This window comes from Colossoma macropomum, unplaced genomic scaffold, assembly GCF_904425465.1.
Source record: "Colossoma macropomum unplaced genomic scaffold, Colossoma_macropomum, whole genome shotgun sequence".
NCBI lineage: Eukaryota > Metazoa > Chordata > Actinopteri > Characiformes > Serrasalmidae > Colossoma > Colossoma macropomum.
In genome coordinates, this window is record NW_023495898.1 from 36,659 (window position 1) to 62,091 (window position 25,433).

The 25,433-nt window shown below is 40.0% G+C and overlaps 3 protein-coding genes and 1 pseudogene across 3 annotated transcripts; 2 read left to right on the plus strand and 2 right to left on the minus strand.

Moving 5' to 3' along the window:
- Positions 1 to 374: 374 nt before the first annotated feature.
- LOC118803395 lies at positions 375 to 7,616 on the minus strand (annotated as a pseudogene).
- Positions 7,617 to 11,845: 4,229 nt separating this feature from the next.
- LOC118803397 (histone H1-like) lies at positions 11,846 to 12,576 on the plus strand. Its single transcript, XM_036563898.1, has one exon. The coding sequence runs from the start codon at positions 11,846 to 11,848 to the stop codon at positions 12,455 to 12,457; it is 612 nt and encodes a 203-aa protein (XP_036419791.1). The 3' UTR covers positions 12,458 to 12,576.
- Positions 12,577 to 12,660: 84 nt separating this feature from the next.
- Positions 12,661 to 13,310, plus strand: LOC118803399 (histone H2A-like). The gene has a single exon (XM_036563900.1). It carries the CDS (start codon positions 12,903 to 12,905, stop codon positions 13,287 to 13,289), a length of 387 nt encoding a protein of 128 aa, XP_036419793.1. The 5' UTR covers positions 12,661 to 12,902; the 3' UTR covers positions 13,290 to 13,310.
- Positions 13,311 to 15,482: 2,172 nt separating this feature from the next.
- LOC118803404 (histone H3-like) lies at positions 15,483 to 21,858 on the minus strand. Its single transcript, XM_036563905.1, has 3 exons — positions 21,576 to 21,858; positions 19,780 to 19,812; positions 15,483 to 15,921 (listed from the first exon to the last, which is right to left on the minus strand). Exons 1-3 carry the CDS (start codon positions 21,856 to 21,858, stop codon positions 15,497 to 15,499), a joined length of 741 nt encoding a protein of 246 aa, XP_036419798.1. The 3' UTR covers positions 15,483 to 15,496.
- Positions 21,859 to 25,433: the final 3,575 nt, after the last annotated feature.

Consider the following 25,433-nt stretch of genomic DNA (forward strand, 5'->3'; position numbering starts at 1 on the left):
TCTAAAAACACAAAATCTGACCCGACACTTCTGACTTAAATTATTTCAGGCTTTACAGAGTGACTCGCAGTAGCGTAATGTTTTGCAGATCACCTAATTACTACCGGTGAATAATAGGATGGCCTGTGTGGCATTTTTTTTTCTTTTCTACTATATAAAGGTGTGATCTGGTGGGATTCAAGGAGTGAAAGCAAAAATGTAGAAAGAGGAGAGAGCCCAGAGAGTAGAACATGGTCTCTCTACTACATTTATTACATAACTCCAATATATGAAACTGTGCATACATAACACTTCACAGGATGGTATTCAAATGCCAGTGTTTAAGAAGACTGTACAATAATCAATGACTCAGAACACAAATATTTGAGGGCAGGCTAGGCTTTATTGAAGAATTACAACTTGATGTTTGTTTGACCATTTTTGTGAGAAAAAAACATCCTTAATGATCATGAATGTAACTAGCTATGAAGACACCAAGGTCCAGACCTCGGTAGTTTCAGAGGGACATAGAAACAGTGCCGTTCTGATAAGACATTCTACTCAGAGGCGCAGTGTCACGAACCTACCCAGAATATTTATAATTAATACATTTTTATGATAAAGAAATTTGTTTTCTGTGAGCACCGTTACTGTATTATGGTCACTCAAAATCTTATAAGCTCTGCCTTATTTTCCTCAACCCTTCAATCACTGCTTAACAACCACTGCTATCCACAAATACTTCAGTAATCAGCGTCGGCGATGTTCGTGACTAGCGTCAGGACTCCGAGGTCCTCTGAAGTTTCTGAAGGGTTTCATAGATTCAGTGTGAAAAAAGCGACATATCTACCCAATGAGCTGTGAGTGGTTCACAGCTGACTTCAGAACTGCTGTGGCTCGGCCATAGACTGAACTGCCCGCTCTGTTTATCTCTGTACGAGACGCTACACAGCCCTGAAAAGCAGAGTAAGTTTGATATTGACTTCTTGAGATGTGCAAGTATGCAGCACACATGCTATAAACTAACATATAACATCACTATGGTGAAAATGTATCTAGCTAAGAGTTTATGAGTGCAATCACATTAAGATTGTAAAATGCAAACCCTATATTTTATTTTCTGATTGCACTGTTTGTAATGTTGCTGGCTAATTCAGCATGATCTAATTTAGCTCCAGCAGCTGCTCAGTTTAGACTACAGGCTCTGTAGTTGGCTATATTAGCGATTAGATGAGAAATTAAAGCTTTATTTTGTTACCTACACATAACAAACTACAGCTTGCATGAGAAAGTTCACTGTTAACCAGCATTGTGATGGTATAGCATCATGTGGCTAACATTACTAAGAAACAGCAGGTATGTTAGACTGTATTTTGTTTCATTAGCTCCTGTTGTGTGGGGTTTGGTACAGACAGCTTTTTATAATGTATGTTTAATGTTTGCTTTTTCAATTTTTAGTGAACTAAAATCAATTTGAAACTATCACTTGATGTATTGTAGATTTCAACACGTATTTTCAGCTTAAAGTAAACATATGAATAAATAGTTAAATGAATAATTAAATAAACAGGGAAGGAGTCAAATCAGTTTATGGCAGAGTGATAGCAGTTCATGGAAGAATGGAGGGACAGGGAAGGAAGAAAGGAAAGGAAAAAGTCCATAGCAGTTATGGATAATAATAATAATAATAATAATAGTAGTAATAATAATAATAATAATAATAATAATAATAAACATAAGAGAGAAACATATGTATTACTATATATACTGTATTCACTATAAGATGTAGGTCACAAATGGACCTCATTAAAATTTTGATCCTAATTACAGCCCTGATAATGACTGGGGAATGGATAGGAAAACATACAGGTCTGCCAAAGGTTGAAATATTTTAGATACACATAAAGGTTAAATTCAGATTTGCATGGATGTAAACATAGATTTAAATTCAAGTACACTCAGATTTGCCTTCACATTTCAGCATAAGTGCAAAGACCTATTTCATAATGACTCTACAAACTCTACAAACTCTTATCTTCAGGCTTGATTCAGCTGCTAGGCTTTCTTTTGCCGCTAATGTTTGTCATGTGGAGTAAACTTGGTCTGGTTGTTTGGGGGGAGCAGTTTACCAAGGTGCTGCCCCGTGGTGAGGCCATAGGGTTGAGAGGCATACGCCTCTTTCATATCTGAACGCAGTCGGAACCCTGCCTGGAAATTGAGGTCAAAGAGCGTAGTGGGAGCGAAGGACAGAGGCTGTTCATCCAGCATTCCTTTCAGCCTGGCCTGCCATGCCTCTAACATAGCTGTTCTCTCAGAGGGAGGAGTGTGTCCAACACACCAGAAGATCTGCGGGGCCAGAACCTGAAAACCACAGAAGCGCAGAACTCCGTTCTGCATCAAGACACATTTTTATGGTTATTATTGATTGTTATTTTCTAAGTTATTCTTTTTTAGCAACTAACAGATCAGAAATTTCCTCAAGACAAAATGGTTTATTTCACCTGTAAGGGCCAAAGCAAAACATTGATGTCTCCATTGATGCCGTCAGGGAGGTACATAGACTCTATTCCTCCAGTAGTGAATGACAGCACAGCCTTTTTGTCCTACAGAGCAAAGCGAGCATAAAATAGCATAAAATAAATAAATAAAAGTAGTCCTGTAAACTACTGCAAATTCACTTTCATTACTTTCACGAATTATCTATGCATAGAAAGCAAGTGTTTAAGAGGATAAACACACCAAGAACCTTAATATTACTTTAGCTAATTGAGTTTTTTGTCCTTAATATACACTGAGTTTTAGATACACCCACTTTGCATAAGCGGGTGTTGCAGTAGGCAATGGTTAAAACTCTGCAAGGCAGTAAGAAACACTGCTCTAAAGAATAGACAAGATACACAGTCCAAAAATCTTAATATTTCTTTAGCTATCTGACTTTTCTGTTGCATGTTTCAGACCTTAAAATTGCCATTGTCATATATGTTCTGCAGAGTGTAGGCGAATCCTAGAGTGAGCACTCTCTCCATCCAGCCTTTCATTATATATTATAGCAGGAACAGTGATCCAGTAGAGTGGGAACTGCAAAGTACATTACAATAATTATATGTATTACTTTTCTGATGTCACAATACATCCATTATTCTCATACCAGAAATATATACATTATACAAATATATTTTCCTCTTCCATAAAGATGGTTAAATGAGCGTACATGCACCTTCGCTGTTATAAACAATCCTTGTAACATTTGTACTTTTTTTTACCATTTGAATATACCAAGCATCCTTTACATTGTGCGGACATTTTATGATGAAAGAACCTACAGAAAAGGAGCAGTATTATTTTTTAGGTTTCTAAAGTTACATTAGCAGACATTAAGTTAGGAAGAATGTTCCTTTCTCATTTAAAACGGTCATTTTTGAGATACAAGGTTTTCTTATGACAACAACCATCTAAGGGAAGTGGACGGGATAGCGTGAGAGTAAAAAAAAGGCAGTAAGAACACAAGAATGATGGAAAGAACTATCAAAACATCTAACCTGAAAGATGATGCGATCAGCTTGTGCCAACTTGCGGTGCTCTTCTTTGATGTCATCACTCAGTCTATCCTCCTTCCAGGCAATAAAGGTCTCGTCACCGTACAGAAAGTGCTCAGGGTTCTTCAAGTTACCTAGACAGGTATAACAAAGTGGATATGCAGGACTCTGGCAATGATTTTAATTCATGTTACTTTTATTATTATTATTATTATTATTATTATTATTATTATTATTAATATTCACTTCTATAATACCAGTTTTATGCATGCATGTATTACGTGAAAGGCATCATTTTTTTTTTTTTTTTTCAGGGAAATGCATGATGTGACCTGCCATGCTTTGTTGTGGAACACTCCCCAATTGGTTTTATCCCTTTGGCATTTCAAGGAAATCCAGAACTGAAACAACTTCACTTTTTAGCAAAATGTAGCTTATTGGTGCTCAAGTGACTTATTTGTCATGTCATGGACAAATGTATGTCATGGAGAGTCAGTAAGGTGCTCTTTGGTAACAAGGTTGTATATCCCTTTACGGTCCACTTTACACCAAATCACTCTTAGATATTATGAATAAAGATTAAATTGTCTTTATTTTCTGGGCATATTCATGTATAAATGTTAAACAGACTGGGGCAGATAAGAGAAAGCTACCCATGTGTATAAGCCGTTGCCTTAATAAGGGTGCAATCTCTCAAACAAAAGAGGGGTATTTCAGCTTTTTGGCAAACAGGTGACAATCATTCAAGTTGCCTACACAGCTGACTGACAGACACACCCACAAACGGGGCTTGTCAAAATAAGAGACCCAAATAAGAAAACAAAGGGAAAGGAAAAAGCACAACAAATTATCAGGATTAACATAAAGTTCTATTAGGTTTACAGTAAAGGCCCAAACTCTACTTCCTCATTCAACTCAGCAGCCCTAAGCTTCTAAATCCACAATGTTTCATGTTGAAGTAAAAACTTCAGTCAATCACCCTCACAAATCCTTTTTAAAAAATCTCTAGATCTTGAACTTTTAACAATGGAGGTTACTCTGATGCCTTTGCTTGTAACGTTTCACTACCATATAGTTTATGTTTTCTGGGAAAACTGCATGTTTATGATCTGCAAATCGTTGTTTTAGTTACCTCTTAGTTTTCCAATTTAAAAGCAACTACATGGACATACAAAGTGATTAACAACATCTTCTGAATTATAATTTACTGTAATTTATTGACTTTTGCACATTACTGTATGAATAATATAAGCTGAGGACATCTTGTACTTGCAAAGGTGTTTCCCTGCGCTGCTTCTGGTCATTCCAGTACACAGCCAACTACTGGCACTTGATTTTACTGACATAGTACTGCACCACCATACAGACCTTTGATATCTGCTGCTGTTGATGAGGAACGGAAGTTCATGGCATAGAGGTCGGACACAATGACTTTACAGCCCTGGGCAGTGAGCGTCTGCACAGCCACGTCCTTCGCAGAGGCGTTAAAAGAGCTTGGACTCTGATGGGCATAAACGATCAGCATGGTTTTTGGCGCTGCAACATACGAAACACATAAAGATCAGAGAGAAGGTCCTCCTATGATATTGCAGTTTGCTTTGAAAGCACATGCTCCTTTTTTGTGGTTACTTGTTTGAAAATGTCTAATGAATGGGCTTCCAGAAAGTCAAAGCTCTGCATGACTGCATGATTTTTCTCACGTGAAAGAGCAGCATGATGGGTCTCATGCCCCTCATACTTGCATTCTTTTCCTTTGCCAAGCTCCCAGGAGAGGCAGAACTCATAATGTTTGTGTAGTAAAGTCACACCCTGTCAGCAAACAACAAGCTTTGACTTCCTTACAGTTTTACAGCTTAATCTTAATCTTGGCAACTGTGCACTGTTCTGTGGGAGGACCATTACCTCTCTACTGCCACACCGAGGAGAAAAAAAAATAATATTTAAAAAAAATAATAAATAAATAAATAAATAAATAAAATCTAATGGAAGAATAAAATGTAAACAATGTAAACAATGAGGCATGGCAAGATTCTTTCTTCCTTTATTCACTGAAGCTTATCATGATAAGCTTGTTCAAACTGCATCATGGCTTATCAAAGATTCCACAGTACCAAACTTTGAATACCAACGAGTAGCAGGAACCTTCTAAATACTCTGTACATGCTTAAAAAATACGGTTCTTCCAGGGTTCTTTAGTAGAGACAATGGGTCTATACAGAACCACGAATACTCAAAGAATTATTTGCATGGATAAATGGTAAAATGATTCCTCAGATTGATGGTTGTATATGATTCTATATAGCCTAAAAAAGGGTTCTTCTATTGTTACAAGCTTGACAACACAGCAATAGGATAATGCTATATAGAACCATTTTCAAAAAGGTTCTATATAGAACCAAACACAACACATTCTCCATCAATCTGAAGAATGTTTTCACCATGCAAAGAACCATTTCATCATGCAAATGGTTTACTGAATGTTCAACAACATGTTATCAACTTATATAGATATTAGAGCTTTGGACCAAAAAGTAGACCATTATAAAAGGCAGTTTTGTTTGACAGTGTGGAACAATATGCATTACTGAATTAATAATTTAGTAACAGGGTAAGATCAACAGCATCAGCAGTAAAGAAACTTCTTTTAAAGAAAAATCTTTTGAGAACTGCCCCATCAAGCAAAGGATTTTCCTCAATGCTTTAAACATGTTTTATTCTCTTAAATCATCTACGGTCTACATCTTCTACCACCTGCCATCCAAACTGGACAAACCTGTCAGACCTTTTCAAACCCTGTATCTCTGTAGAAGTCACTCATGCAAAATGAATGCACTATTCTGAGAAATACAGGCCCACCTGAGATGTTCCTGGAAAAGCGAGCCAATGCAGAAACACAGGATTTTGAGTTTTGCAAGTGATGTAGTTTAACTTGTAAACTGAATAATTTTTTGTGTATCTTTTTTTGAGCCACAAAACTTTATGCTCAGTCCTTTCATTACTGGTGAGCATAAGAACCGTAGCTTAGATATATTTTGGGGAGAAAATGAAGGAATAAGAAGAAACAATCTAGTGAACTTAATGAGACCATATCAGCTGAGGAAATAAAAACACAAGATTAAAGACAAAAAAGACCAGAGATAAAAAAAATAAATAAATAATAATAATATACTTAAGAAGTTCTCAAATATTCTCTTAAGAAAATCTTCATTGATTTCTTATGTTGGCTACACTGCGTTTTACCACATACCATAAATGACGCAAGATATGTTTTGAATTTGTATTAACTGTCATTTGCATTATTAGGTTAATCCGCTCAGAGGAGCAAAATGGGGGAAAACATGAAACTTTAATAGCAAACAAGATCTAGAGATTATGGTGAAAAATGACAGCAAAAAGAGACGAGGATGGACAGAATTAATAAAAAAATTAATAATAATTTTAATAATAATAAATTAGATGCTCACCTTGTGAACTCTTATAACTCTTACAATTATACAAAAGACGTGTGAGGTTAAGAAAACACTGAAGAACACATTTTCAAGAATACCACTTGTTCTTAAAACTATTCCTAAGAAAACAGTTAAGAAAAGAAAATAAGACAATTCTTAAGAAGTTATTGAGGAATAACATATTTTCCTAACTTTTTCTTAAGAATGAAGTAAAACCTACATTTAAGAAGATTTTCATTTTAGACACTCGTAAATTCGGCCCACCTTCCACAGTGAATGAGCAATGTTCTATTTGAAACACTATCAGTTTGATTTAGATCGCCTGCTGTGAGAAGCCCGTTCACAACAAAACAAAAACACCTGCTGAGTCGAGCGGGTAAAGAAATCTCACCCATGTCCCGGAGTGCCGGGCTGAGAGGTCTCTCTGCAGTCCTGCACGGAAACGCTCCTCTATCCGGTTCTTGCGACTCTGTTAAGAGGCGCCGTTCGTTGTCTCTTACGTCACGACGTAGAGTCCAGTTCCCTCTTAAAGGAGCTGAGGCCAGTGAACGCTGCACCCACACACTTTACACTTGCTCTGCCTATATACCAGCCAAACTTTGACATTGGAGTCCCAACTGTGTATCTCTGCGGACCGGAGACCGCTGAGTGGGAGGGGCTTACACCGCAGGTGGGCAAGTATGTATTCCTGCAGGCTGAACTAACTCCAACTAGCAGGGACTTAACTCCAAATGAGTTTGTCTTCCGTTAAATGCTTTTTTATTGGTCTAAAACAAATGTATGCAAACAGACTTAACTCCAGCTCTCTTTAGGACGTTTTGTGTTCCACTTGTTTAAAACTCAGTTCTTATTTCAAAGCTATGAAACGTTTACCTTTTAATATCGTAGTGTAGGGTTTTTGGAGAAACTCAGAGAGATCAAAATGTTGGTTCATAAACCTGGCCTTATTAAACCCGTCATGCAACCGTGTGGTCGCATGTCAGCCTGCAGAATAAGAGATAAAATGTGGAAATATTGTGTTTCTGAGTGACTTCTTTAATTATTGTGTTTGCTCCATAAATAAAATGGGAAATAAAATCATAAAACTGATAAATAATTTCAACAACCAAACCACATCATTAATACAGTAGTTCAACATTTACAGTAAGGAGTCTGATGGTCTTTCTCGGACTTGCCAGTTCACGGTTTGACCACAGGATGGCGCCCAAATTTCATCTGTGACACGTTCATGAGACCTGTAGCACTTATTTCCTACATAAACTCTCATACGTATGAAAATATTATATATGTAATATACTTACATATACATGTTCATACGTTTTGGTATTTTATTATTCTTAGGTAATTTTTACTCCGTAACAGTGTGTTTCTTTACATTTAGAGCAGCCTAGATAAACCCACGTTTACTTGTAATTGTTACAGTTTTATTATTTTTTTCTTAATTCAAAATAAATGTATGTAAATTCAGAATTGTATTTGTTTGTTTGTTTCTTTTCTTTTTTTCCTCAAAAAAAGAAGAAGACATGATTTAGAAGGCTGTGGAATGCTATGACAATGGTAATCCTAAACAATATTTGCTGCCTGATGTCTGACACATTGTTTTATGATAGTTTTGTGATGGAGTTTTGGGTAAAAAATATTTTAATCCATTTATTTTTATCCATTTTTGGCACAGGCGTACCTCCATGTTACTGAGCTAACAAACTGCTGTTAGGTCATTTTGCTGTGCTCATGCAGCTACATCATAGACTAACATCAACTTAGTTTAGTTCATAAAGAATCATGTTTTGTGTTCAACTGTCCAACATTTGTTATTAAACATACTTCTTATATGATAGATCACATAAATGTGCTTCACTCTGAGCTTTGCTTTAAAGCAGGTTCCAGTTACTTTACATGGTGACATTTTTTTTCTGTTTCTATTTATTTATTTATTTATTTATTTATTTATTTATTTATTTAATAGTTTGTAGTTAAATGTTGATTCTAGTGAAATTAAAGCTGACACGGAACATTGTGTTATTTCTAATGAAGTTAAAATGAATTAAACAATTCAGAAAACAGTTCAGAAAATCCCAATGAATGACAGCATTAATAAATTGGCAAAACAATCTGCCAAACCTATAAAATAACTGCACTGAAAAATACACATACGTCTATTTATCAGGAGTCTATTAAGTATTAACATGTTTTAAAGTGAATCTCATCACAATTATCACTCCGGTTAGTCAATACAGTCAAAGATAAAACCACATTAACTCTACCGTTAATCTCTGTCGTAGAACACTATGATGTAGTACCAGCACGTGACCACCAGATGCCCCTCATGTTACACAGCACACAGTGACCATCAAGAAAGAACGAAGGTAATAAACTCTAAAGAAATACAAAGTTTTCAGCCTAAGCCTTTTGTAATGAACTGGATTTGAAAGGTTCTGTGTGAGACTGTGAGATCTGGCCTCAAAGTGTGAAATATGCTGCTGTAAATCTGAAAGTTTATCTATAAAGCACAGAAATGTAGAATTGAACATTATAACTGAAACATTGCAGTAGTTTAAAGAGGGAGACTTAATTGTCTTTATAATTTATTACTATCCATTTCCTTATCATGTTCCTGGGTTTTAGAAACTCAATGAGACATAACTGTCCCCAAGTTCACGCTGAACACCATATTGTTTAGCTGGATCAGTTCTCACAGTGACTTTTTATCTGGAAACACCAGACGGAGATAACTGCAGATATGTTTTACAGTTGTACTTCTTCTGGAGCTGCGCTCCTCATCCACTGCCTGCTAAAAGACATGATCAGCATTTTTCTGGAACTAGCAGGTGACTATGGGAGGCAAATCCAGCCAAAAAATAAATTAAAATTAAAACAACAAAATGTAAATGCAAACCACTTTTTGCCATTTCTTTTTCTAAACATCTGCACAAATACCCTGCCAAAATTGAAAATTAAATGAAATACCTAGATTTAAGATGAAGCTGGAGAAATTAAAGTAGCAGCAAAGAAAAGGAGGCTTCCAGCAAGGCCTCAGGTTTATATCGTAGTTGGAGTGTATGTAATAGTAGATTTAGAGCTAGGCCCCGGGCTTATAATGAAGTTAGATAAAGCAATAGTAGGCATGGGGCTCAGCTTCAAGCTTTGGAAGTGTTTACAGTGAGCATGTGTAGGCTCACATCTAGGCCCCAGGCACATGATGTGGTCAAAGTAAGTGAAAGCAGGTAAATAAGTAAGTTTGTAGTTAAGTATGGGGCTCCTGATGTAGTCAGTTGGAATTTATTTATTTATTTATTTATTTATTTATTCATTCATTCATTCATTCATTCATTCATTGTGGCTTATGATGAAGTTAGAGTAAGTGAAAGGAGACATATAGCTAGGCCTTGTGCCTTTACTGTTGTAAAATAAATAACAATGGTTTCAGTGCAAGGCTTTAGATTCATGAGGAAGTTAGAGTAAAGCACAAACCTCTATAGGTTTTATAGTCTTAGACTTATGATGAAGTTAGTGTCAACAAAAGTAACCTTTCAGCTTGGCCTCAGGCTTATAATATAAAATAGAATAAGAAAGAGTAGCTATAGAGCTAGGCCTTGGGTTTACTAAGAAATTAAAGATGTAAAACTCAGTGAAGGGCAAGGCCTTTAGCTTTTGATGAGGTAAGAATGAGCAATATGAGCTTTTCTGCTAGGCCTCAGGCTTATGATGTAGATAGAGTGAGTGATGGTAGGTTTAGAGTTGTGCCCTAGGCTTGTGGTAAAGTTAGGGTCAGTAACAGCAGCTACAGTGCTACAGTTAAAGAATGTCAAAGTAAGCTTAGGGCAGGGCTTCAGGCTTGCGATGGAGTAAGAGTGAGTGAACTGAGATGTATCATTAGACTTCTGATGAAGTTGGAAAGTTAAAATCAGGTACAGAGCTAGGCTAAAAAAGTGAAAGTAGATTTCGGCTAAAACCTTTGTTGCTGAGGTCATAGTAAGCAAAAGCATGTCTACAGTTAAACCTTGGGCCTATAATAGAAGGATTTGGGCAAGACCTCAGGCTTATGATGAAGTTAGGGTGAGTGAAGAGGGATATTTGGAACGTCATTAAGCTTGTGAATAATTTAGAATGACTAAAAGTTGGTTTGGAACTAGGCCTTAGGTGGTTGGAGTATTTCACAGCTAGTTCCCTCTAGGTTTGTTATGGCTTCATTTTCTAGTAGGGTTAGAAGGGGTTTAGTTACGGAGTTAGGGTAAAGCTAATTATGGTTAGAACGAGTTTGTGATTATATCTCACTAGTAAAGTCAAACTTTATTTGTATAACAGCACATCAGCATAGAGTAGTCTCTGCCCCCAGTGGCCGCCGGCTTACGCGTGTGTTTTACTCGCTCTAAGAAAGCTCGTTTTACCCATAATCAGCGGGGCGCTCGGCCAGTGGGAGTTCGCTCATGCCCTCGCCGAGGCTCTCCCTGAACGCGGCGTTGAGCTCTTCGGAGGCTCGCGCCACCGTTTGCCACCGTTTTTCACAGATTATTGCGCTAAATACACCGCATCTCGTTCGGAGCGGGTGTCGTGCGGCGCCCTTTTGAGAGCGCCCTGCGAAATGAGGCGTCGCTGCGCGCTCAATCCCGGACTTAGGAAACACAGCAGAGCCTCTTCTATAAGATCGAGCCGTTGGGCGCTCTACAGGTACCGCTTTCGCTCTTATTTTGGCTGCTAAACGCCACAAGAAAACACAGGTACGAGCGCGTCACTGAGGCGCGGCTGCATGGCGCCCGCCGGATTGAGTCTACACCGTTCTCATGTGGCTTTTAAGGGGCCGGCCCGTCGCCGGAGAGGGAGGTTCCTCTGAACAGTGCAGCTCGCGCTCATTCTCGCTCCGCTCGCAGCAGAAGCAGAACGATGGCAGAAGCCGCTCCCGCTCCAGCCGCCGCCGCGCCGGCCAAAGCTCCCAAGAAGAAAAGCGCCGCCCGGCCCAAGAAAGCCGGTCCTAGCGTCGGCGAGCTCATCGTCAAGGCTGTTTCTCAGTCTAAGGAGAGGAGCGGCGTGTCTCTCGCCGCCCTCAAGAAGGCTCTGGCTGCCGGCGGCTACGACGTGGACAAGAACAACTCCCGCGTCAAGATCGCCGTCAAGACTCTCGTGACGAAGGGCACTCTGGTGCAGACCAAAGGCACCGGCGCCTCCGGCTCCTTCAAACTCAACAAGAAACAAGCCGAGTCAAAGACGAAGCCGGCAAAGAAAGCGGCGCCCAAAGCCAAGAAGGCGGCCGCCAAAAAGCCCGCCGCTGCTAAGAAGCCCAAGAAGGTAGCGGCGAAGAAGCCCGCAGCCGCCAAGAAATCGCCGAAGAAAGCCAAAAAACCGGCGGCGGCCAAGAAAGTGGCCAAGTCTCCTAAGAAAGTCAAGAAGCCGGCGGCCCCGAAGAAGGCGGCCAAGAGCCCGAAGAAAGCGAAGGCGGTCAAACCCAAAGCAGCCAAGCCCAAGGCGGCGAAAAAGGCCGCCCCCAAAAAGAAGTAAACGGGCCGTTTTACTTTCGTGTCCTGTTTTCCCCACTCAAAAACGGCTCTTTTAAGAGCCACACCCACATTTTCCTCTCAAAGAGCTCGGTTTTCATTCTCCCTACACAGTCTTAATTACTAAGTAATTATATTACCAAACATTACACTTGAGCTGCCATTTGTAGTTAAATGGATGAGAATGGGAGGGGGAATTGGGATAGGAATATAGTGGGAAAACAAGGACGCGTATACGTTTCACAGACACGCGGCAGCACGAAGGGGTGTGGGAGAAGCGGGGTACGTGGACAAGAACGGTGGGCGGGACCTAGAGTTTGACGGCGCTAATACGATTGGTTGTTGCATTTCAGCCAATAGAAACGCAGCCGCTTTAGCTATAAGAATGGCGTTCGGCGACCGGCACTCATTATTTCAGTTTAGTTCGGCAAAGTTGATAGAAGCGCAAAATGAGTGGAAGAGGCAAAACCGGTGGTAAAGCTAGGGCTAAAGCCAAGACTCGCTCCTCCCGCGCCGGGCTGCAGTTCCCTGTGGGCCGTGTTCACAGGCTTCTTCGTAAAGGTAACTATGCCGAGCGTGTCGGCGCTGGCGCTCCCGTCTATTTGGCCGCCGTGCTGGAGTATCTGACTGCTGAGATCCTCGAGTTGGCTGGTAACGCCGCTCGCGACAACAAGAAGACTCGTATCATTCCTCGTCATCTACAGCTGGCCGTTCGTAACGACGAGGAGCTCAACAAACTGCTCGGAGGAGTCACTATCGCTCAGGGTGGAGTTCTGCCCAACATTCAAGCCGTGCTGCTGCCCAAGAAGACCGAAAAGGCGGTCAAGACCAAGTAAACTGGTTTTCTTTTTCCCTGATTTGAATATAAACAAAGGTTCTTTTAAGAGCCACCCACATCAGCGACAAAAGTGCAGTTTTTCATTATCCCCTACCCGCTCCACCCAAGCTTTCTACTCTCACACCTAAGGCGAATTGAAACACGAACGTCCGCATAATGACGCCAGTTAGAATGGAGTAACGCGTGTAATAATTACGTATAATAAATAGGGAAAAGTAATTAATTTTGAATTTCCAGTTAGTCTCGAAAAGCGCTCCATATTAAAATGAACACAGGCTGTAATACAGGAGGTCGCCACGGCGCTGAGGCAACGTCTCATTTCTTTCAAAATTTTGGCGCGAGGGAAGACACCCAATCGTGTTTGTCCGGTGAGTGAACGGCCTCTGATGTGTCTGTGGATCTCATACAGCACGTTTCAACAGACTCACTGCCCACCCTGGTGCTTATTGTCTGGTGGTCTCTGTAAAGGTGTTCAGTAAATACTTGATACTGTGGTCACTGTGGTGAGTTCCTGGACCTCCATCTTGGCTGCAAATGAAAGTGAAGTCCAGTCGCTCTGACAGTGCAGGTGCTTCACCAAGATGCCAGTTTGGGTCCTTTACCTCAGTGAACTGAGACTCGGAACATTTTGGACATTTTATACATTTAATAAGAGAAATGTAAGAATAAAAAAACAACTTTATAGTGATGTTTGATGCTGAAATGAGAAATGATTTTATTGTTGGCCTGTCATATTTGTGTACTTCACTGTTATTCATTTAATTATTATTATTATTATTATTATTATTATTATTATTATTATTATTATTTATCACAGAATATCTTAAATGATTAAGAACTATTATAAATAAATAAAATATTTTCTTGTAATGTACTTTAAATTAATTACACAAAATCTATTGTACAATATTTTATTAAACCGTCCATATCATGAATTAAAGATATTAAATTACATTTAAAGTTACATAAAGACATGATTGTGCTTTGTTCTACCTCTGTGGTGGAATCTCAGAAACTAAGTTTATTCCTCAGACACAAAGTAAATAAATTTCAAGACAAAAATAGTTCAAAGTACAAAGAAAGAAAGAAAGAACAGGGAAAAGAAACAAACAAAAAAATAAATACATAAATCCATGATAGGTATTAAATTCATCTTAACAAAAAAAAAAGTGTAAATGATTGGAATTTGTATGTTTTGGTATTAAATTTCTATTTTTTTTAACCTTTAAAAAAACCTTAAAACCTTTTCTCATTTGTGACGTCAAAAATTGTCTAAAGTAAAAAGGAAAGAAAGAAAGAAAGAAAGAAAGAACGATCAAACTCATTGTACATGTTGATCTACTGTATGAAATGGTGTGATTTGGTTGTAATTATTTTAAAGTGATTATCATTTTATTTCTCGTTTTATTTACGGAGCCTCACAAACACAGTAACTCAGGAAGTCACTCAGTAACTCAATATTTACACATTTTACCAACGTATCTCTTATTATGCTGCTTGCAGGTCCACATTCTGACCACACGGGGGCGACCATGCTCCATCGATGACAACCCGCCCTCAGCCCAAAACCCCAGAGCTGGTCTTTCTACTGTGTTTTCTCTGATCAGCACATTAATAATGAAACTCCATATTCGGTGCTGCTTTTCTTCAGTCACTCATATCATCATTAAGAGCTGTGTTTGTGTTTAGTGTGTGGTGGTGTTTGTAGTGCTGGTTAAATACTGAGCAGAAAGCTTCTCTGAACGGCCGCCTTCGTTTAGATGCGCGCACACACACACACGGGGTTTTCGCATAACTCTTACTCCACTAACGCAGCCCTACATATTCACTATGTACGTGATGTTCGTAGCGCTAGTCACGCGCTCACACTACTCGCCTGTGCTGCACTTCTGATTCTCCAGCCGCTCATTTCCGTGATTAAGTACTAACGAGTTCATTCTCATCTCTTTCTGTAAGACTCGAAACTCCTCACTGCACTACGGACTCTGATCAAACACGGGATGAACATCTGAGCTGGAACTAAGCAGCTCCTCACGACTCCGCAGGGAAAAGCTCGCGGGCTCCTCTTCGAGATCTGTTACTACATCACAACACAAAAGAACTCTTGAGTTCGCTAGAAAACTCGCTCTTTTGGACTGAAACAGTTTGGCGGCTCTTAAAAGAGCCTTTGGGGTATTTGAGTAACTTGTGGTCGCTCCGTTTAATCTAAGCGCGCTCTCCGCGGATCCGGCGGGCCAGCTGGATGTCCTTAGGCATGATGGTGACTCTCTTGGCGTGGATGGCGCACAGATTAGTGTCCTCGAACAGACCCACCAAGTACGCCTCGCTAGCCTCCTGCAGGGCCATGACGGCAGAGCTCTGGAAGCGGAGATCGGTCTTGAAGTCCTGAGCGATCTCCCGCACCAGGCGCTGGAAGGGCAGCTTGCGGATGAGCAGCTCTGTGGATTTCTGGTAACGGCGGATCTCCCTGAGAGCCACGGTACCGGGCCTGTAACGGTGAGGCTTCTTGACGCCGCCGGTGGCCGGAGCGCTCTTACGAGCAGCCTTGGTAGCCAGCTGCTTCCTCGGGGCTTTGCCACCGGTGGACTTACGAGCGGTCTGCTTGGTTCTTGCCATTGCGTCGGACTCTGCTCTTCTTTTCTAAAGAAAAAGAAAAAACTCGCGTGCCCATCATGGCTCTTTTAAGCACTCAAGCTGCTCTCCGCCCACTGGGCGTCTTGGATGGGCCCGCCTCCCATTGCACGGCCGTCCATGCGTCAGTTAAACACTACTGGGCGTCTTCTGCCGCGCCAACATTTTCAAACTACAAGACACCCCAACGCTGTGGCTTCTGCATTATAGCCGATCTAATAAGCAGTTTTTTTCTTCCTTACACGTGGTGTGTAACGTTATTCTGTATTCTTTGTCTGTTATTTCACCTTAACCCGCGCCATCATACAGACGTTCCTGTGATTCTATTCACTTCATTTTCTGTACAATAAGAACTTCCAAACCCTTTTCACTATACAATCGCGGGACATGTGATGCTTTGGCTTTTGTTTTACTGTAATGTACGTACGCCTTTCTTTTTTGGTGGTAGGAAGTAAAGAAAAACTGCACTTTTGTCGCTGAGGTGGGTGGCTCTTAAAAGAGCCTTTTGGTTATGTACAAATCAGAAAACAAAACCAGTTTATTTGGTCTTGACCGCCTTCTTGGTCTTCTTGGGCAGCAAGACGGCCTGAATGTTGGGCAGAACGCCACCCTGAGCGATAGTGACTCCTCCGAGCAGTTTGTTGAGCTCCTCGTCGTTACGAATGGCCAGCTGCAGATGACGAGGGATGATACGGGTCTTCTTGTTGTCGCGAGCGGCATTACCGGTCAACTCAAGTAGACAGGAGCGCCGACGCGCTCGGCATAGTTTCCTTTGCGCAGAAGTCTGTGAACACGACCCACAGGGAACTGCAGTCCGGCACGGGAAGAGCGAGTCTTGGCCTTCGCCCTAGGCTAGGTTTTGCTTTTTATAACAAACTTTATGGAGGAATTATGTCAATACAAACACATTTTCAAATACAGAGTACAAAAATACAAAACGCATATTTATCAACATTTCTACAATTCACAGTTTTACACAGTTCAATTATTTCCATTCAGAATGATGTAGCATTGATTAAAAGTCCAGCAGAGTCCAGGGGAGCTTTTTCTTCTGTTGTTCGCAGTCTTTTGATCTCACACAATATTTGTTTAAAAACACTTCCTGCAGGTATTTCACATTGTTCTATGACCATTTTACAGCGCGTCTTCCAGATCTTAGAATTAACAATACAAGCAATAAACCAATAAAATTCTTTTGGAAAAAGTTTCATGAAAAATCCCGTACATCACACTTTTCACATTAATATTAAAATTCAGCCCAATGCGCATTAATTTCCTCCAGATATCTTTTGTTCTTGGACAGTGAATGAAGAGATGTTCAATTGTCTCATCTTCATTACAATCAGCCATCGGACACGTTTTAGTTGTGACATAACAGCTCCATTTAACTATACATCTGACTGGCAGTCTGCCAACTGTCACCAGCCACATCATGTCTCTTACGTTCTCAGAGAGGTTTTTGGATAAAATGTTTTTTACACAAAATTGTCCTTCAGTGTGTGTTAAGTGCTTGTAATTGAATATCTCTCCATAATCACTGTCCGGTATGATTTTCTAAATTGTTTTATTTGGGGAATTCTTCCAATCAATATTTAATTATTCATATTTCGATATGAAATCACCATAAACTAACTTAAAAAAAAGGGGGTGTTTTGTCTCGCCTTGCCCTTTTTCTTCTCCCAGGACTTTTTATTCCCTATCCATTCTGAGTTTCTGCTCATGACTTGAGCTACATTTTTACAAAAGGCTATTTTTAATTTTCTCCCCAGCTCCACCGCACCGAGGCCTCCTTTCTCTCTGGGTTTATATAAGACCTCTCGCTTGGTCACTTCCCTGTTGCTTCCCCAAATAAAACGAACACACATTTTGTTTAATCTCATCACACATTTATCATCTGGAGGGAAAATAGTAGCTAAAAACAACAACTTAGATAAAACAAACATCTTGATTACTTGAATCCTACTCTAATAATTTGAGATTTTCCATTTTTCTAATTCTGTTTTAATTTCCTGTTCTTTTTTCTCCCAGTTTGTTTCGCTGCACTTTCTGTTTAAAATCCTGGGATTTTAATCTGTTCTTTAACAGCTAGATTTATCATTGCAGGATCTCCCTCTCCTATCCACACAGCCTCACTCTTGCTGTTGTTTAACTTTGCCCCAGCTACTGCTTCATAAGTATTAAAATGTTCTCTGATGACGTCTAACTCAGCCTGATTTCTAACAAAGACTGTAATGTCATCTATGTGATATACCTATCGTATGCAGAGATTTTCAGTGGCTTTGCGGTTGAGAGCTGGACTCCCTGCAGCCTGGGCTCGTGTTTAATTTTGTGCAGCAGGGGGCTGATAGCGATCACATACAGAGCAGAGCTTAGAGGACACCCCTGCGTCACTCCTCTATCTATTTTAGAATCCTTAGTTAAAATCCCATTTACATTAATCTGGATTTTAGATTCTTTATATAACAACTTTATCATATTAATGAACTTCTCCGGGAAACCATAGTGTTTTAAAACAATCCATAGATAATCTCTAGATTAATCCTTTTTCTGGTCTAGTCCAACTACATAAAAATCCTGATCTCTCTTATTTGTGATTATGTCTCGAATCGCACACAGGTTATCCCACATGTATCTCCCTTTTATTGCACGTTTGCTCGACCTCAATGATATCATTCATGACTTCTGACATTCTGTTTATTATCACTTTAGCCAAGATTTTATAATCTATATTCATTAAATATTCATTTGTCGCCAGTTGTCCAGATCACTGCGATCCCCCTTTTTAAAGATTAATGAAATCACACAGTGATAAAAGGAGTCATGTAAAGCTACATTTTCTAATCCTTCATTGTAAACAGATACCAAGAGGTCGGCAAGGACAAGGACAAGATTTATAAAACTCAGCTGGCAAACCATCAGGACCTGGACTTTTACCCATGTTCAGCTCATGAATGGCCTTCAGCACTTCCTCCTTCTTCACTGGTTCTTCTAAGACCTTCAGATTTTCTCCCTGTAATGTCAGACATGAGTCTAAAAAAAGTCTAAGTCTAGTTTTATCAATTCTCACTTTCTTATATTCATTTTCACATTTCTGTCTTATAATTTTTCTTTTATTATATTCATTTTCGACAATGTCACCATTCTCATTTTTAATTCCCTCAATCCGTTTATTTTCCCTCCGTTTTTTTAGTTGTTTTATCACATCTTGTGCATTTCCATCAAAGTTCCAACCAAACCCTGCTTGAACGTGTGTATTTAAAAACATTTCGTTGTTTAATTTTTCTAACTGCAATTTAATTTCAGTCAATCTGTTTTCTTCATCTAGACCTCTGCTGGGGGTCGTTTGGAGGTCGACATACACATTAATTTATTGTACCACTCATTTCTCTGCTGGTGAAGTTCTTCACATTTACGCTTAAAAAAAGACCTTTATTTTATCTTTATTTTAAAAAGGACCTTGCCTTTACCACCGGTTTTGCCTCTTCCACTGAATTGGCCAAGCTAACTTGAAATAGAAAGCCCCGGTTTCCGAACGCCTTTCAAACAGGCAAAGCGGCTGCGTTTCTATTGGCTGAAATGCAACGGCCTTTAGCGCCATTAAACCCTAAGGTCCGCCCACAGTTCTTTACCAAGCCCCTCGCTTCTCCCCTCCCCCTTGGTGCTGCATCCTGTGTGTGTGTGAGAGAGAGAGAGAGAGAGAGAGACGAAGAGGGAAAGAAATAAAGAGACGTATACACGACGCTGTTTTCTTGCTGTTTCCTCCCCCATTCCCGCTCCTGTTTTATCCATGTAAATGCAAAACTCGATTATAATGTCGATCCTGGCGCTTTCCTGTAATTGCACTTATTAGTAATGACTTTCTATGTGCAGCGCGAAGGGAAATCGAACTCCTGTCCCTTAAAATCAAACTTAAAACTTACTAACTACAGCTACTGCAGGACATGTATCCTAACATTATTACCTACGTATTACTGACTTTCTAAACGGAGTTTGAGCTTTCTCCATTCATCCCCCACACACTTATCTTCTGACTCCACTCAGGAAAGCCTTCAATTGCATTTGTGTGTGTGTGTGTGTGTGCGCGCGCGCTCGCTCCCTCTTATTTTACCAAAGTGTCCCATTACTCGCATAACGGTAACTAAGAACATAGCGAAAAATTGCGCGGGAAATTTATTCCGGTGAAACTCCAGCAAACATTTTCCCTACCTACAAAGTAAAACCGTTTTCATTCACACACACACAAACGAAAACAAAGCTCTTTAAGCGTAACTGTGGGTGGCTCTTAAAAGAGCCGTTGGGTTGATCAAGTCTTCCTCACGTCTTACTTGGAGCTCGTGTACTTGGTGACGGCCTTGGTACCCTCAGACACGGCGTGCTTAGCCAGCTCACCGGGAAGAAGCAGGCGCACAGCGGTCTGGATCTCCCTGGACGTGATGGTGGAGCGCTTGTTGTAATGAGCCAAACGGGACGACTCACCGGCGATGCGCTCGAAGATGTCGTTGACGAACGAGTTCATGATGCCCATGGCTTTGGAAGAAATACCGGTGTCGGGGTGGACCTGCTTCAACACCTTGTACACGTAGATAGCGTAATTCTCCCTTCTAGACTTTCTGCGCTTCTTGCCTCCTTTACCAGCCGTCTTGGTCACGGCTTTCTTAGAGCCCTTCTTCGGGGCGGACTTCGCGGGTTCAGGCATGATTCCTCTTTTCGAGTAAGACTGAAGAATGGAAAAAAAAAGCGCCCGGCACCGGCTTATCTACACTCCCATATTCAAAACAGACCAAGCTCCGCCTTCACAGTGCTGTCAAACGATCATTGGACAACAATAAACGACTTGTTTCAAGGGGAACTCCCAGCTCTCGCCCAGCCCCCCCCTCCTCCTCCTCCTCCTACTCCCCCACCAGCTAAAGACTTCCCTTTGTTCACTTTCCCGCGCATTCTTATCTACCGTGTGTGCTCTACAACACATTTGTCCAAATGTCCAAAATTATTCCAAATTTAAGTGTTTATTTTTAGTTATTGTTCTTTTTCATCAAACTTTGTCACATTATAAACACTTTTGAGAGGTTTTAGTTCTGCCAAAACAGATCTCCATTTTAATAAGTTTTCATAAATCATGTATTGTGCATTTCAGATCTCAAACTGCTGTTGGATTGTCTTACAAAACTAAACTTTATTGAAAATTTCTCTCTCCAATTATCACTCCGTGTTTCAAAGTTAAACAAATCCATGTAACGCATACCAGTTTCGTTTAAGAGATTTTGAACGGATTTATCTGGTTCTGCTGGAGAACAGCGCTGGCGTTTGACGGTTTTTTCTGTAAAATGTAGAACTTGCGGTGCTTTGATGAACAACAGCTTTACTCACTGAACGACTGCAGGTTTCAGAAAACGCTGTTAGAGTAACTCAGCACAGTCCGCTCGGTTTTTACAAACAGTGAGATATTCTCCTTCACTCTGTTTTTCTGGTATTAGATTAAAATCATGTTCTTCACAAAAACAACAGAAGTACGTAAGCTTGCGTTGCCAACACTACTATATAAATCATACGGATCAGCTCTTCTGGTGGGCGTGTGGGGGGCTCTTAAAAGAGCCGTTGGGTTTAGCGTTGTTCGAGTCGAGCGTTTAACCTCCGAAGCCGTACAGGGTTCGGCCCTGACGCTTCAGAGCGTAAACCACATCCATAGCGGTGACGGTCTTCCTCTTAGCGTGCTCGGTGTAGGTGACGGCGTCCCTGATCACGTTCTCCAAGAACACCTTGAGCACGCCGCGGGTCTCCTCGTAGATCAAACCCGAAATACGCTTGACGCCGCCACGGCGAGCCAAACGGCGGATGGCCGGTTTAGTGATGCCCTGGATGTTATCGCGGAGCACTTTGCGGTGACGCTTAGCGCCTCCTTTACCGAGACCTTTACCGCCCTTTCCTCTTCCTGACATGGTCGCTGCTTCTTTTTCAACTCGAAGTTTACTGAACAAATGAAACGCTGTTCTGCTGAACGCGTCTGTTATGCTCCTCTACAGGACCTAATTGAAACCAAGGCACGGGAGGCGGAGCCACACACAACAGACACTACAGAGAAAACACACAAAGCAAAAACTGCCAGCAAATAAATAACACACATCATTACAACTATTTACCACTGTTATTATTAGTGTTTCACAGCCTTTTAAATCCCATGTCATTTAAAGACAAAACGTCAAAAATTATCCATCGTATGAAAGAAAAAAAGAACCGAGAAAAAAGAAAGAAAGGAAGAAAGAAAGAAAGAATGAAAGAAAGAAATGTATCAGCTGCAATACAATTCATCTTAATTTAAGAAAATATTTCATAATTATAAATCAAAGTGGGTTTATCTAGGCTGATCTAAATATGAAGAAACACTCTGTTATGGAGTAAGAAATCTGTAAGAATAATATAATGCCAGAACATATGAACACGAATGTGTGTGTGTGTGTGTGTGTGTGTGTGTGTGTGTGTGTGTGTTATGTATACAGTGTAGTGTTACATTTGAATTTTGGTAGGAATAAAGCTCTTATGCACGTCACTGATTAAGCTTGGGCGCCATCTTGTGGTCAAACCGTCAACTGGCAAGTCCGAGAAAGACCATCAGATTCTGATCAGACCCTTACTGTAAATGCTGAACTACTGTATGAAATGATGTGATTTGGTTATAATTACTCTAAAATTATTGTCATTTTATTTACAGAGCCTCACAAACACAGTAATTCAAGAAGTCACTCAGAAACACAATATTTTCACACTTCACGAAATTATCTCTTATTCTACTACTTATTCTGCACTGTTTTCTCTGATCAGCACATTAATCATTAAACTATATATTCGGTGCTGCTTTTATAAATTACTCATATCACTAAAAGCGTGCGTGTGTGTGTGTGTGTGTGAGTGAGTGTGTGTGTGTGTGTGTGTGTTTGTGGTGTTTGGTAAATACTGAGCGGAGTTCCAGTGTGTCTCATGCTCATATTACCAACCTGTGCTGCACATTTCATTCTCAAGCTACTCATTTCCTTGATCAGGTACTGACGAGTTGATTCTCATTGTTGTCTTTTCTCCTTTCTATAACGGGGAGACTGGAAACTCCTTACTGCACTACAGACTCTGCTCAAACACTGAAAATGTTGATCTCACAAGCCGATACAGAGACTGTAGCTCTGACTGAATCCTGGTTAAACAGTCTGTGTCTCACTCAGAAGCCGCCCTACCTGCTTATAATCTATACAGACTGAATTTGTTAACTACTACATCTGATAACGCAACTAATTACAGAACCAACATGACCAAATTTAAATGACCCCACTAAGTCAGCAGTAATAGATTTACTTTTATCCAAGAGTCCTGATAAATTTACCTCTGCAGGTGTATTTGACCCTGGTTTTAGTGACCACTGCCCTATCTGATACATTAGAAACACTAGCTTCATAAAGTCAGGTTCTCACATGGAGGTTAGAAGAAATTATAAACACTTTAATGACCAAGGCTTCTTAAATGACCTGGTGGTCAGTGACATCCACTACACTTCTGAAATACCAGATACTGATTAGGACCACTTCATCAAAACTCTCCTGGTGGTGTTAAACAATCACGAGCCTATAAAACATTAGAATCAGCGACAGATCAAATCCCTGGTGAAGTAACAGCACTTTTACCCCAGTGTGCGTTTAGGCTGCTCTACACATCTCTGGGTTCATGAAGCTGAAACTCAGGCTGGGATTCACCAACAATAATGAAGTCTTAGATCAGCTTCAGTCAAGATAAACCTCTCACACTAAAACTGAACCCTGGATTAAAATTAAAACAGTATTTCACTGATTTATCTTAGTATTTAAAGTAAAATATCTAATCTAATCTAAATCTAATTTAATGAGGCTGCACCAACACATGGAGTCAGATTCCAACCCTGAACAAGGACTAAGTCTAAACTGCCACATGTGGTGGTTTAATGTGTTAAGAGGTCAGCAGAGCTTCAGCGGTCAGAGGATCAAAGGTGAATTCATCACAGAAAAATAAGAGTTGATCAGTTTTTGATTTTATTTTAGAAAACAGAGAACAGTGTTTTACACTGAGTGATCAGCTAATCCAGCTCATTAGCTTCATCAGCTTCCAGCTCATTAGAGAAATGAGAGGAACATCATGATCCATGTGTGGTTGGGAGGCTGTGAAGGAATAAAAGCTCTTCTAGAGATGCTCTATGGGGTGAAGTAGAATGAGGTAGAGTTTATTGACACTGATCTAAACTCCCTCACTGAGCAGCTCATTCATCACCAGCTTCTGAAAAACCCTCAGAAAACGTCTCTTTATACGTCTCTCAGCATGAACTCTGAAATAGACTGATGGTGATTATTTCTACATATATAGCCGTACAGAAGACGATGAGAATGGACTCCCTTATATTCCCTTATATTAGATTTTATCAGTATTTTTCCAGTTAAACAGAGTCATTCTGTCCATTATCTCATCTGGATCAATACATACATGTGTCTAATATTCACTTACACAGTTTTAAAGAAATCTAGACTGGACTACTAATGCTGTCCACGGCTCAAAAAAGTCAGTCTAATTCAGAATCTGTTATAGTATTAGCGTAATGTGCTTCAGTTACTATAATCTCACCTTAAACCCCAGTTAAACCACATCTTTAACATATTTAAGATAAATCTCAAATCATGTCTATCAGGCTCAAGATAAACCTCAGTTAAACCTGAGACAAAGCACCATGTGATATGATGTTATTTGGGTTTAGTTTAAGCTGCAGGTGCTTTTTAAACTGCAGCTTCTGAGGACACAGCGATGGAGTTTAAGAACCCAAGTGACTCCTTCAGGTTTAAACACAGGTTAAACTCAAAATGTCAGCTAAGCTAATGACAGCACACTGCTCCAAAGTATTTAATCAACAATAAATACAAACAACTAATTTTTCAAACTTTTCCTTTGCAACATATTCTGGACACTATGGACATCATGAACACCAGGTTTTATTTATGGCTTGTTTTAATAACATAATTACTTTTTCCAAAAGCTAAACAGATTTTCTGTTTTAACAGTCAACTTTTACAATGAACAATTTAGAACCTACTTACCGACATCAAGTGGTTAAACTCCACATAATGTTTCAAGTAATAAGGAGAGAAAAAATAAATTTAAACCTGAAAATATCAGATTTTTTTGGACATGGTTATTGGAAAAAAGTAAATATATATATGTATATATATACACTTATAAGTGAGTATGCTGTGCCTGTTTGTTGAATGATGAACAGTTGAATTTCTCCGTTTCTGCTGTTAATGTCTATCACTTCCAGGAAGACAGAGTTCCTGTTTTGGCCCAGACCAATAATGGCCCCTTCACCACCGAAACTCCCCTTTTCAGGGACATTCACCTTTACAATAAAGTTGCGCAAGTGCAATGGGGCTGTGATGTGTGTGACTGTGTGCCTTAGTCACCCATAGTCCTCTCCCCCCTCCAAACCACCTCAATAGGAACAATGAAAGAAAGG